The 15115-nt window shown below is 42.3% G+C and overlaps 1 protein-coding gene across 1 annotated transcript in view; it reads left to right on the top strand.

The window, feature by feature from the left end:
• LOC136624614 (cell surface A33 antigen-like) overlaps positions 1-15115 on the top strand; it is a 30753-nt gene that overhangs the window by 8940 nt on the left and 6698 nt on the right. The window contains exons 3-5 of the mRNA XM_066598571.1: positions 2407-2617; positions 8071-8235; positions 8586-8702. Coding sequence (XP_066454668.1) covers positions 2407-2617; positions 8071-8235; positions 8586-8702 — 493 coding nt within the window. The remainder of the gene's footprint in view (positions 1-2406; positions 2618-8070; positions 8236-8585; positions 8703-15115) is intronic.

The following is a 15115-nucleotide window of genomic DNA, read 5'->3' as shown; positions in this document are numbered from 1 at the left end:
GCTGATTCTTCATTTGATTTCAGACCTCGATTCACCGCTGCGGTCAATCTTGGATCCAAGGAAAGTGAAATCTTGGACTGATTCAATTTCTTCATTGTCGATTGTTATGCGTGGTACAGCATTATTTGCTGTTGTCAGCAGCTTTGTTTTCTTAATATTGACATACAGTCCCATGTGTTCACATTCTTCTTTGACTCTTTGAATTACATATTCAAGGTCCTTTTCGTTTTCTGCAAGTAGAGTTGTGTCGTTAGCATATCGAAGATTATTTGTGTTTCTTTCATGAATTTTCACTCCAATTGGGGATTCATCCAGATTGCATTGCCCTATGATCATTTCGGCATACAAGTTGAACAGGGCTTGGGATAGAATGCAGCTTTGTCGGAGACCTTTACTGATTTCAAACCAGTCAGTGTTACCAAAGGCAGTCTTCTTGTGGCTTCTTGGTTCTTGTAAAAAAAAAATCAAGCACTGAGAAGTTTTTGTTTTGCTGCAAAGTTCGGCATGCAGTTACATCTTGGGCAGATATGTGGATGATTAGAGTTGTGATGTGATTAGATGAACAGTCTTGTCACCTGAGGCCCTAAAAGTGGTGTCCCTTTCCCCCTTTGGCCTATAAAAAGGCTCTCAGAGGCTACTAGTGTGTTGTTACCTCTTCTTCTGTAGTGTGCCAGAGTTGGAGAGTCTGTGCGTGTCTCTATGTAGCGCTTATCTCTTCGTATTGTTATGTACTGTTCTGTGTATTGGCTCATACAGATCATGTATGTCTGGTGTCTGGTATTGTATCTATCTAGTCTGGTTATGTGTATTGTCCTTCCTAATCTCTGGGTGTGCTTGTGATGTGGAGTGAGTCAGGTGTTAGGAGGAGGAGTTAGGACATGTATGTGGTTGGAGGAGTTGAAGTTAGGAGGTGTTCGTGAGAGGAGCTGGGAGAGAGAGCTGCTCAAGACTGCGTGTGGAGGTGCGATGGCAGCTGGAGGCCATGTGAGGAGACAGGAGATCTGGAGCTTACCCGGGCCTTATCCTTGGCTCACTCCTGCAGTAATGGAGTGCCCTTCCTTCAGACAGTGTTTGGAACAGACCCTGAAAGGGGCAATGGCGTCACAAAGACAAACAGATACTAAGTTTGGCTTCATATGGTTACTTATTACGGTATCTGCGGATGGCTGGGCCAGTTACCCTTTGGGCCTAGAAGGAGAAGATGGTACAGCCACCCATGACAAAGTAAGTATTTTTCTACCCTTCTGTCTTCCCCAGCCCAGGGTTGGCTCATGGGCCACCACAGTTCCACTTGTATAGAGCTTGTTGACCACTAGACACCTCTATGATGCAGTTGGAGAGATTTCATCTAGTTAACAGAGCCTGAGAGGGGTACATTATTGGAATGCGAGAAGCTTGCACTGACAAATTTCACGCCAACTGAGCTGTTCTGAACAGACTGTTAGCAGGTGTTGGGACCAGTGGATATGTGTGCGCACACAAGGCTCAGGACGCCCTGGACAGACCACCAGTAGAGAAGATTGTCTGATCATCCGACAAGCACAAGTAGCTCCAAATGTTTCGTTGTCCACTATTCAGAGATGGGTGACCTTGTCGTTACAGACCCCTGTGTCTGTTGGAATCATTTCTAGGTGCTTTTCTAGGTGCATTTGGTCTCATGGAGCCCATTACATGAAGGCCTTTGACACCAATCGCTGCTTCTGTTTGCAGAGGTGTCATGAACTACAACACTGGACTGCTATGGAGTGGAACCAGGTTGTCCATGGCAACGAATCCAGGTTTAGCTTAAGCACTAACAATGGCCATGCTCGTGTCTTGAGACCTAGGGGTGAGCTTCTCAATCCTGTCTTTGCTGTGGAGCGACACACTGCCTCCTGCTGGTGTGATGGTCTAAGGGGCCATCACATACAATAGTCGGTCCCCTCTAGTAATGATATGAAGGGCAATGACAGCTCAGCGATATGTTCAGGACATCCTGCAGATATGTGTTACTCTGATGGTGGCTTCCAAGAGGCATTTTCCTGCAGGATAATGCTCGGCCGCACACAAAAGGGGGTCACAGGAATGTCTCTAAAACATTGTCACACTTCCGTGGCCTATCCAGTTGCCAGATTTATCACCAATAGACCATGTATGGGACCATCTGGGAGATTAAGGATGCCAACTTTGACAGCTTATGAGTTTGCACGATTCATAGGCTCAGTTACAGCAAATATGGACCGATATGCTGCAGGATACCATACAGAACCTGTATGCCTCCATGCCCGCTCATATCACATCTTGTATCCTAGGGGAGGGATTGTTTTTTTACAATGAGCGTATTTCCCAATCATTGTTTTAATCAGAAAAAAAATAGTAACATTAAGTGGAAACAGTATTTATTGGCTTTATCTCTGTTTCTTTCAGACTACAGCAATCGCATATCTTGGAGGCAGCATCGTAAGTGATGAATCTTATGAAAGTAGGGTGTCGTTTACTGGCAGCTACACAAAAAACGATGCAACCATACTTATTGACCAAATTCGGATGGAAGATAATGGTACATATCAGTGTGAAGTGATCCACCCCGACGACTACTCTGGCACACGTACTGCCGAAATGGACCTTATAGTTTTGGGTAAGTATAACCATTTGGGAAGCTTCAAGGGTTAAGAGAGGGGTCATTCATTCAGAACCCTTGGCTACAAAAGTATCTCTCACTTTGGAAGACTTCTTATGAGCCTCGTGTGGTGCAGAGTGTAAGCTCTCGCCTACGACCTGAAGGTTGCAAGTTCGATCCCCGCATGAATCAGGTAGCCGGCTCAAGGTTGACTCAGCCTTCCATCCTTCCGAGGTCGGTAAAATAAGAACCCAGCTTGGTGGGGGGTAATAAATAATAATTACCTGAAAGCGCTGCGGAATAAGTTGGCGCTATACAAATACCATGATTTGATTTTGATTTGATTTACGTCTGTGCTTTAGGCTGGTGTCACTAGAAATGGTTTTGTGAACGCATAAGCGTATTTTCCCGCACATTTGCATACAAAAGCAGCACATATTGAACTAATTAACCTAATTGTCCACTTCAATGAATCACTTCATGTTCGCTTGTTTTTGCGTGCTCAAATTCAAATGATTTGAGCACGCAAAAGGGAACAGTTAAATACGCACTTGTAAATATGTAGTGCCCAATGCGCAAATACACAGCGCAAATGCCTTAGGCCTCCTTCATACGGGTGTTAGTTTAATACTATGATAGGCGCAGATTCCCTTCATCCCCGCAGTGATGCAAGGCTGTTTTCATATGACAACGCCTCACATTCACAGGGCTTTCACATGGTGGCAAGTGCGATATGAAATGCCTCGCTAGAAGTACCTACCATTGTTTAGCATTGCTCGCCACTGCTAACCTCACCCCCTCTCTTCTATAATAGTCTACAGAGTCTCCAGTGTTTTGCCATTAAAAGATAGGACAAGGGCTATCTTCTGATGGAGTGAAATATCGGCGTTAAAAAAAACAAACTCTACATTTTTTTAGGTGCGTCAAAAAATCATTCATCTAAAAGAAGCCATAGGAAACCATTGGCTCTTTTAGATGCGATTTATTTATTTTTTTGCCAGGTCTATTCCCAGTCACAATGACACTTGTGTGGAAAAGGCCTTATGATGTATGTATTTGCACAATCGCGATATCAGTCTAAGACAATTGAACCTATATCGCACTAGTTTACCTGTAATTATACACGTGGTTTTCAAAAATTCTTACTGTAGATTACTGGCCGCTCTGTTGTCAGGGCCTCTCCAGCATGTCCCATACTGCAGTACTGGCTGTAGCCGGCAGATGGAGCCATTGTATAATGGCAGAAAGAGAAAGCCCCCTAGGAAACCCTGAATCCAAAATTGGATTGCAAATGGTTAACACGTTGAAAATAATGGATTCTATTCATATGCAAGTTCTGTCTGTCTCACAATGCACAGAAATAACGGGGAACAGCTGGATGCAGAAGACAAGCAGGGACAGCCCACTTGTCTTCTGCATCCTCCGCTGGCAGTGCAAGGTGATCGCTCATCTTGAGCGATCATCTTGCGCTGCAAATGACACAACCATTATCGCTCAAAAGTTGCTTGGGCGACATCTTTTGAGCAATAATCGTTGTGTCTAAATGGGCCTTTATATAGATAGCCAGATTTCAGTGAGAATTGTGTAATGCATTATTTTCCCTGTGGGGGTGCTGCAGGAGAATTGACTGCTTGTGCTAGATTCATACCGCTGGACAGGGTCTGCAGTTTATGTATCCTGACCAGGGGTAGATTAAAGGGGTTGTACCAAGATACAAGTTATCCCACATCCTGTGGATAGGGGATAATTCACTGATCGTGGCGGTTTCACTGTGAAGACCCTTGTTCATCTCAAATGGTCCTCCCATCTTCCTCCCCACAGTAAGGAGGAGACTGAATGTTGCACTGGTCATGCAAGCACGCTAATGCTCCATTCACTTTCAATAGGGCTGTGAAGATAGCCAAGCAGCAAGTGCTCGGGTGTTTCTATCAGCGCCACCGAAATGAATGAAATAAAGTTTTGAAGAGGATTTCATACCTCCCAACTTTTTGGATGGTCAAAGAGGGACACTTATGGTTCATTGTATAACAGAACCATTTTTCCATCCATATCTATATACTGGAAAGCTTTTAATTTAAATATTAGCATAAAAATATATAGCATCAAATATAGATGTTTTTATGATCCAAACTATAGTATATGATGGAATAATATGCAAATTGGGGGTATCCGATACCATTAGGAACTATTTACATAGGGTATAGTAAGTAATATAGTAAGTTTATTAATACAAATCTATTTTCAAGGTAAAAAAAGGGACAGAGGGACTTGGGTCAAAATAGGGACTATCCCTCCAAAAGAGGAACAGCTGGGAGGTATGGGATCTGAGCTTTTCTGCATAGATACAATAGCAGGAACAATCTTACTATGTAGATGTGGTAGCAGAACCAAGCAGAATTGCAGCAAAAACTACAGTAGACGTCCTCTTTGGATAATACATCCTCTGAGGATGTGTGTGTGTGTGATAGAGATATATTAGTAGCAAGCGGGCTGCACTCGCCTCGGGATCGCTGACCTCTCGTACGTGAAATAGCACACCACACGTGTAAACACGGCTCAGAAGATGTGTATTTCTTTGTCTGGCTCCTGCCAGCCTTTTTCCACAGCACATCACACAACATCAATATACAGTTCAAATAAGCACCCCAACTTGGGTGTGAGTTCAGGGGCGTCATCCCTGTCAGACTCTTGGATTATTGGCGAACATTTGGAGCAGCCCCTTTTTCTCTGACATAATTTTCAAGGTATGTGTCAAAGTTAACCCTTCAGTCTTTTTCATACAGACCCTTTCTTCAGCACGCTCACATTCAGTGACATATCTTGCAGACCTGATTTTCTCCTCTGTAAGCTGCTGTTCACATATTTTCTGCGTCTTTTTTAGTTTGGATACAAGCTCCTTTTGGAGAACTAGATTCACAAAAACATCTTCTATCTCTTGCTGAAGATGTACTTTAACCTTCTCAAGCTTATCACAGGCAGCTGTCTTCTCTTCATACTTCTGCCTTGTAGCTTCTAACTCCTCTTGTATTTCTCTTTTCTGCTCTTCTGCAGAATCCAAGCACACAGCACTCTTCTCCAGTCTATATTTTAGGTCAGACACCTCAGCCTGTAGTGTTGCAATCTGCTTTGACAGGTTTCTCTTAGCTTCTGCATCTTCCTCTAACTGCTTGAGGAACACATCTCTCTCATCTTGCATAATCTTCAGGTGTGCACTAAGACCAAGCCTCTGCTGCGTCTCTTCTTGCACCAGCCTCTGAGACTCTTCAGTCTAAGCTTCCAGCTTCACCTGCAGTCTATTCACCTGCTCAGACAACGCTGTCTGCACACTGTCACTTTCAGTTATTTTTATTTGTAGCTCTTGAAGCTTCATCTCTACTGTATTTCTCTTGCATTCATATGCACACTTGTCTTCCAACAACCCCTTCACCTTTTGGGTCAACTCAAGACACTCACTTTCCCATGTTTCTTTCACTTTTTCAATTTGCTTAAACTGCTTGGACAGTTTCCCCACAACTATAGCATGACTCTGTTCCAGCTCCTGGATTTGGGTTCCATGTACTTAAGCTTTCTCATCCAAGCTCATCTGTAGCTGGGACACCAGCCGCTTATACAGTGCTTTCTGGTTTTCTTTGTAATCTAGTAAGTCTTTCAAGATCTCTGCTTGCTTCTCTGCCTGACTGCACACAGCTTTCTGTATTTCCAGCTCTTCCTTGAGCTGACTTATTTGGCACTCCCAGTCACCATTTTTCTTTGTCAACTGCATTTTCAACTCTGCAACCTGATTCTGCAAACCTTTAGTTTGATTACGTGCATCTGTAGAAGCTCTTTCCAACTTACAACATGTCATCGCCAACTCTTGGGTTTTCATTTGCAGTTTTTTACAGTCCTGTTCATACTGCACAGATTGTGCCTCCAGACATACTCTGCGTTCAGCCTCATCACTGGCTTCATCTCTGAGGTCTTGTATCTCTTCATGGGCTGTTGAAAGATATCCCTCATACTTCTTTTTCTCACTTCTCATCTCTTCTAAGCTCTGTTCACACTTATCATTCTTCTGTTCGAGCAACACCCGGTGATCAGCTTGCTCCTTAGCCAATCTCTCAAGGTACTCATTCTCCTTTAAGAGCGCTGCATTTTTTGCTTTTAACTGCTCAGCTTCTTGGAGAATACTTTCCTTTTAGGAATTTATCTGTCTGTTCCTCTGCTAACAGCCTTTGCCTCTTGGCCTCTTCTCCAAGCAGACACAAGATAGTCCTTTCTTTCTGTAACTAAACTTCATAATTTCTATTAGCAGTTTGCAATGCTTCCTCAAGAAACTTTACATGAGCTTGCATTGGTGCAACTCCCTCCTGAATTTTAAACAAGCGTTCTCTTGCTGTCTCACCCTGAACCTCAGGATCTGCCCTGAAAACCTCACTTGTCTCACTAGCAGCAGCCTTTTTCTTCTTTTTTCTCTTTTTTGCAGATGTAGTATGATCTATCTTTTCTCTCTCTAAAGTCATAGTACTATTCACTCCAGCATTTCTAGTCTTACACACACTATCTTCATTATTACTTCCCTCTTTCACTAGAGGTATACTTGCACAGGCTCTCACATGGGCGTTGGCTGAACTCCTCATTGCACCCTTTTCACATCCTGACTTCATATTGGAAACATATCTACACATATTAGGCACAGAATACATCCCACCATCCCCCACACATGACATTTCAGGGTTAATGGACTTTTCTTACCCCACCCAGTCAGCAACACAGTTTTCAGACAAATCTTTCTTAAATGTCCATGCACACTGCGCGGCTTTTATGGTATCATCGTGCAACACATTATGTGCCGTAGGGGTTTTGAATTTTTTTGCTCCCAGTGCAGACACTACAGTTTTCTCACTACTCTCCTGCAAGGAAAGCATTCTGTTATATAGCATTTTAACCACATTGGCATCAATTCTTCCACTCTTGCGTCCATACTGCCCAGAACCCACAGATTCTTTAGTGGCCTCACCACTCCATGGATTCTTCTCCACATCTCGGTTACAGTCCTTTGGCGGGGACACCTCCTGCTGTGCCCTCACAGCTTTGCAGTTAGTCTCCAACACAGACCAGTGGGGTTTTACTGGCCACTTTGCCACTGGACATCCGAACATACATAAGTCCATCTGAAAACACCCCCAGCATGGCTTTCTGGTTGCCTCCTGACCACCAGCCATCTTGACTGCACAGTCCATAATATCAACTAAGCAAGTTCACTAACTTGCCTCGCAGATGTCCTATGTTGCTCTCACAGCGACCGCAAGCTTCGGCCTCCTGGTCCTTTAACCGCAGCTTCGGCCTCCTTACTGAATTGCTAGTTGTGCAACTTCCTATTTGTTGAGTTGAGCTCACACCACCTCTTCAAGGAAATTTATTATAAAATGTGGTTTATACCCATGAAAACTTATAGAATTTTTAAAATATTTTCTCTTTATTCCCTCCAGTTCCTCCATCTAAACCAGTCTGTGGGGTTGTCGGAACTGCACAATACGGCCAGGTCGTAAAACTGACTTGTAACTCTGAAGAGGGTTCTCCAATCCCTGAGTACTCCTGGAAAAGCTTCACCACACAAGATGTGGAGCGACAGCTACCGCAAACTGCAGTCATAGGTATCTATTAATTTAGCACCAAAATATTCTGCAGCACTGTACATAATATGACAAACTATTGAGGGATTAGAAAGGAGGTCAGCTTTTTTTTTACCTAAAAGTGGCACCATTCTTGATTATGAGTCGTGCCTGGTATTTTAGGTAATACCCATTCATGTGAATAATGCCGTGCTAGATAACCTCAGAGATTGCGATATTCTGTACAGCTCATTTAATTAGTATGTAGCTGAAGTGTCAGAGGAAACCCACAAGAACGTGCAAGCTTCAGGCAGAACTTGTCCTTGCTGGGATTCAAAGGGTTACAGAATTATCTGTTCCACTGCATACTGATTGTTTCCTTCTTGCTTTAGATAAAGGACAACTGACCTTGAAGAACATTTCCATTGAGACATCAGGAATTTTTATCTGCACATCCAGCAATAAATTGGGAAAGGATTTCTGCATTATCACCCTGTCTGTGATGCCATGTAAGATATTGGCCTTATCTGCATCAGTAGATGTATCATAATATATCAACAAACTCAACATAAAGGGGTTGACATGGAGTACCTGTGCTAATGGTTAGCTCATCGTTCATGGGCTTCGCCTGCTGGACCCCCTGGTATTGAGCTCTTAGTCTGGATAGTATAAAAATGACTGACATACAGTGAGATTGCTTAAACTCTCTTCACTTACCCTCATCTCTTTACTAGGCACAGGGGAAAGAAATAGCGTTGCCAGCAAACAACCATCAGCTTGACATCTTGATCATGTATTCTCAAACCTCAGATAATTTTTACAATACCCTCTACATCCCCTTGTCCATTCCCTTATCCAGTTGGCCATTACCCATTTCTACAAACTTGTCCGACCCATCTCAAAGAAAAGAACTCTCGCGAAAGAAGGGGCAAACAAGGGGGAAGGGGCGTAATAAAAAAGCAAAACCTGCCATCCTCAAGAAATAGTTAAAAATGAATAGTTAAATATGAACTTGGGGATTTTCAACATCTCCAATCATCACTTAAATAGAAAAGAGGTTGACTGTTTGGGCAAAGGTCTAACCTTCAGCCCTTCAAGTGGTCCCAATCTTTTAAAAGTTTTTGTTAACCTAAATTATATAATTAGAATATGAACAATACATGAATACTTCACAATGCAAAATCTTGATAACCTTACCTCCAGTAATTCTGCACTTATTTCACAAAATTACAAATACTCTAGGAGGTAGAGGACATTATACATCTATTGTTGGAGGGACCCCTCGGTACTGATCTAAAACCCCCTAGCTCATTTTACCCAATACAGCATAAAGTACCTTTCATTGAAAGTTTTTTATGACAAAGTACTGAAAGTCTTTGAATGTTTAACTAAAAGTATTTCACAAATAACTCTAATAAATTAAATAAGACCCAGAAGCAAACCTTAAATAAGCTAAGAATCAGGAACATTGAACATGCCGACAAAGGAGGTGTTACTGATCTAACAGTCCCCCCTGTTGCAACTGTTTCTTCATGTTACATAGTTCCCACACTTAGTTTGATTTCAATTCTTATCCCAGAAGCTTGAGCTAACCACTAAGAAATGTGTTGCCTTACCTAACATCTAGGAAGATGGATGTTCCTACGAACTGTCCATGTTCCTATGGTTGCATCCACGTACGGCAGCCCCAGCCCATTCATAAGGGCTCTATTATAACCCTCGGGCTGAGGGTAAGAGACTCTTGTGTTCTGGGTACTGGGATAGATATAGCATGAGGAAACATAACGTAACTATTTAGTTATATTAGTTATATTATAAATTGCGAATTTATGTATTTGTGGACCTGTGAACCAATTATTATATAACCTACTAGATTAGGTATGCACAGAATGCAATGGCAAATGAGTATACAACTCACCACTGCACCACAAAATATACCAAAAAGTAGATAAAGCCAAGTTGATTGAACCAGGAACTGGAAAGCCAATTAAATGATCCCTGGTCCTTATTTTGCTTGAGTGTCTGTACAAACATTTGAATATTTTTATGAATAGATTATGAATTATCAGTTGGGTTGAAACAACACATACCTTCAAATTTCTCACATCCATGATTGAATACCATCATTTAAAGCTCTGCTCTGTAGAGCAGCTTTTTAACTGGTACATCCAACAGAAATAAGTCAAGAGTCTGTGAGGTAGCATTAAGGTCTCTTGCCATATTACATACTACACCATTTATTCCATTTATTACCTGGTTATTAGTTATTGCTAGTCCCCAGACCCCCACTATTGATGCTCACAGAGCTATTACTTCTGTATTATTCAGCAGTGTATGAGGTCTCTCACAGGTGTCATCTTGCTGACAGTATTCCCTTTTTGCTATAAATTGTAGTCAGGTGTTTGATGCATGTGAATAGACACTGCCTGAGGCTTACCATTTGTCCACCACCAATTATCCTTAGCTCTATTGAAGAGTGTGTGTTTAAGGCAGACCATAATGCGGTAACACAAAAGTGGCATGGCTACTACCATCTGATCTAGCACTTTAGATAACTTGTCATCCAAAGAGCAGGACAACCTACTTTCTGGCCTGATTTTCTACCGGCTTACCGTTTATGTTGTCCCACACATTGTACACATTTATTAGGTAACTTATTGCAATCCCCATAGGGGGTGTGATTAAAAAACGAAGTTGCGACATTATTTGTGACTTCCAAACATGCATATATTATCCAGAAGGGATAAGTGTCTATAGTGATACTTTTCCTGGGCAAATGAGATGGCATAATCATCCCCGGTCCACAAGCAATTAAGAAGTATCCAGGGATCATGGAACCATGTTCCAACCATTATTGGAGCAGTTGTACTCTGGTATTCTTGTGACAACACAGGGGTACCAAGAATTTTATTAAACCATCACTTGATCTCCTCCACAGTCGGGGTATACACACAGTGCATAGAGGAGGATGCTATAGGACCATGAGTACATATCCAACAATTTTAAAATGTTTTTGCATCATCAAATGCTGCAGTAAGTACTTCATGGTATTTAACAAACTTATTGTCTGAATTATTTTCCAACATAATATTCAAGCCCCAAATCCATGGCACCATGACCATAACTAAAAGGACATGCATAGTTCTAGCAGGTATACTATTCTTCTTTTTGGACGGAGACTCACTTACAGTAATTGTCGTGAACCCAATTGTTTTTTACTTCAATTTGACTGAATTGGCAGTCGTCAACTGGACCTAGTGTGGTCCATCAAATCTCGGTTCAAAACTTTTTTACCCAATATATCCTTTTGAGGCTGAATCTAGAATCAAGGAAAATACACACTAATGAGTGACAGTTAACTCCTGATATAAAGCACTCATGTAGGAAGTGAGATCCTCATGCTGGGACTGGAAAAAGTATAGGCCTGTTACAGAGGCCCTATTTAACAAAACTTCATAGGGGATTAACCCACTCTTACGATTAGGCATTGGTTTGATTGAGTAGAGGGCTAATAAAATGTGTAGCTCTATTACTTTCTATGAATTCTTGTACACAATATACATATATACAAATTACTTAATTTGACAATCTCTTAGCCATAGTTTTGGTGTTGCTATTTTTATTTATTTTATTCTACAAGCCACGCCTCTAGCTAATGTAAGAAGAGGTCTATGCAAACCAAAAAACTCCAAAACACCTACCCTTGGTAGCTGTATGCAGTCATTAAAAAGGATGGTCTGGCCCTGAAGTAACAGTGAGAAGGTACTTTGATCAACTGGCCTGGATTGTGATGGGCATATACCATGCAGCCCTGTACAAAACTGGGTCGCAGCAGTGTTGAACCCTGGGGCAAGTCAAGTAGAAGGTACTATATCACACATTATCTCCTTGGATTGATGGGTTAGCTCCTGGCTCAGGTGTGACATCATGGAGTAGAGCTTGCAGGGGAGGCACAGGAGATGATCTTCCCTTCAGACCCTGTCAGTGTTCTGTTCTCTCCTTTCTTTTGCCACTCCTCCTTTTCTCCCTTTGATCCTTGTTCCTGCAACAGAGAGATATATATCCACACCCATTTTGGGTGCAACCATGTTGACAGTCGTTACCTCAGTCAAGGAGAGTCGGCTGCTACACCTATTCCAGTTCTGTAAAGACTCAGGAGTCACTTCCTTGGTGGGAGCCTGGTCTGGACCTTGATGATGGCAACCTGTTTGGAAAGAGCTAAAACCTTGTACAACAAAGATACTGCTTCTGCGTTCTGGATTGGTTTACCCGATGATCCAATAAAATTTCCACTGCGCCACATTGGTGCGAAATCGAATGTGATTTCAAGAGCATACCTCGAGTTGGTGCCGATATTAACTCTTACCTTCAATCCAGTCTACACATTGTAGCAAGTTCCATTAACTCCCGCCTCCTGAGCCTAATCCTAGGGAGGGAGTGTTTTTTCCTAGAATTACCAATATATCAATGCATAAACTGCTCTGCTTGTCCATCTTTATGATATCTGGAACAATCTACAAAAACACTAAAAATCTGTATTAGCAACCGGTCCATCTTTAACATACTCAAATGCAATCATGTTGACATAGAACATCTTATTGTACTGTGGGCTCTAGTGATTTAAAATAGAGTATTTTCAGGCTGCTCAGTGGTTACTGTGTCAATTTCCCCCCCTTTGAATCCAAGCAAAAATAATGCAGCGGAATCCAACATAGTTTCCTTTATGGCCCTGGCCTGTAGTAAAGCATGAATTCTTACTTCAATGGCTGGGACCAGAAGCTTCCCATTTTCTGTCTTTCTAGTTGCCTATATACTCTGGCACCTGAGTAAGCTAGGCTATATCTGCAGGGGTTATGGACTTAGTTTTTTTCTAAGAAGACAAAAACTGTTCATCCACCTCAGAGCTGAGGGAAAGAGTACCGTCGGGTGAGAAGTGGATAGTGGGTTCCTAGGCCTGTGTAATGTTGCTGATTAGGAATTGTGTGAGAGAGATAATTTTGAGACCGCAGTCGACATCTGTATTAGGAATGGGAGTTTAAACAACATTTTCAAAGCCCCTAATTTCACTTGCATTATTTCCAGACAATCATGCACTTATAATCTGCCCCTGTTGCCCCTGCCTTTCCTCCCTCCCCCCTTTACTCCTTTCCAAATGCTACAGTTAGAACTATTGTGGTTGGGATATCATATGAGGGTGCTAACAGGATGCTTAGTGAATCTGGTAGCTGAAAGATTTTTAATTTGAGCTCAATGCAGAATATCCATGTCTGAAGGAGGGACTATGACATTAAAGGGGTTGTCCCGCGCCGAAACGGTTTTTTTATTTTTTTTCAATAGGCCCCCCGTTCGGCGCGAGACAAACCCAATGCATGTGTTTAAAAAAACAAACGTTTAGTACTTACCCGAATCCCCGCGCTGCGGCGACTTCTTCCTTACCTTACTAAGATGGCCGCCGGGATCTTTACCCACGGTGGACCGCAGGTCTTCTCCCATGGTGCACCGTGGGCTCTGTGCGGTCCATTGCCGATTCCAGCCTCCTGATTGGCTGGAATCGGCACACGTGATGGGGAGGAGCTACGAGGACCAGCTCTCCGGCACGAGCGGCCCCATTCACCAGGGAGAAGACCGGACTGCGCAAGCGCGTCTAATCGGGCGATTAGACGCTGAAATTAGACGGCACCATGGCGATGGGGACGCTAGCAACGGAACAGGTAAGTGAATAACTTCTGTATGGCTCATATTTAATGCACGATGTATATTACAAAGTGCATTAATATGGCCATACAGAAGTGTATAACCCCACTTGCTTTCGCGGGACAACCCCTTTAAGAGTCCCACAACACCTTTGGGACCTGTGTAAAAACTATAACACAAATAGTCGTTAACTACTGGTTCATTAAAGGCCTAATACCCCTAATACCGCTTAGGGTATTCAATTTCTGCTTGTATCACTGTAAGTAAATCTGCCTTAATAAGGTAGGTCTCTGACACCGTAAATGTACCCACATTGGAAATGTGATACACTTTAACCCCTTCCCAACACAGGGTGTAACTGTACGTCCTGGCAACATGGCGTACAGTTATGCCTTGAGGATGGCGTGAGATCAGAAAAGATCCTGTGCTATCTGGCAGTGGGAGCCATCTGTCACTGATAGCCAGCTTCTGCCTGCTACAGCGGGGGCGCACCGGAGCAGCGACCTCTGCTGTTAACACCTTCCCTGCAGCGATCTATGTAGATCGCGCTTCCTCTGTGATGTCATCGGACTCTCGCAATATAATCACGGAGAGCCATGGCAACAGGCTCCCTAATAGTAAATTTATTTTGCGTGCTGTTGCCATTTTTGGTTTCTACTTCTATTGTATGTTGCAGCCATGATTTACCGTGCAGCTATATATTTCTATTGGGTAGTGCTGACCTATTTTTAATTATTTTTTATGTTGCGTGATTAACGCTGTAAAAAAGAAAAATACCAAAATTTATGGAAAAATTGATGCACTTTCTCTCCCGGCTATCATAAAAAAATTAATAAAAGTTTTACAACATAGTCTATGCACCCAAAAATGGCACCAATAAAAACTACAGCTTGTCACGCAAAAAACAAGACTTTATACACAAAAATAAAAGTTATGGCTTTTGAAAAATGGAAATGAAAATTCGCTAAAAATCATTGCGTCCTTAAGCCCAAAATAGGCCATGTACTTAAGGGCTTAAGCAGATTTTTGTTATTAACTTGATTTTGTTGGCAATGCACTCATGAGGTTTCTCAAGTGCATAATTATCTCTTCTATTAATATTTATCATCATGCTTCAATAGTATTCAAATAAGTAGAACCCAATATTTTGAATACACCATATTTTTGTGTTATGCACATCACACCCCTTTTCCCCTACTTTTTTGCTAGACTGCTTTGTATTGAGGAG

Source organism: Eleutherodactylus coqui, chromosome 4, assembly GCF_035609145.1.
Source record: "Eleutherodactylus coqui strain aEleCoq1 chromosome 4, aEleCoq1.hap1, whole genome shotgun sequence".
Lineage (NCBI taxonomy): Eukaryota > Metazoa > Chordata > Amphibia > Anura > Eleutherodactylidae > Eleutherodactylus > Eleutherodactylus coqui.
Note: the sequence above shows the minus strand (reverse complement) of the source record. Positions and strands in the feature narration are given on the sequence as shown.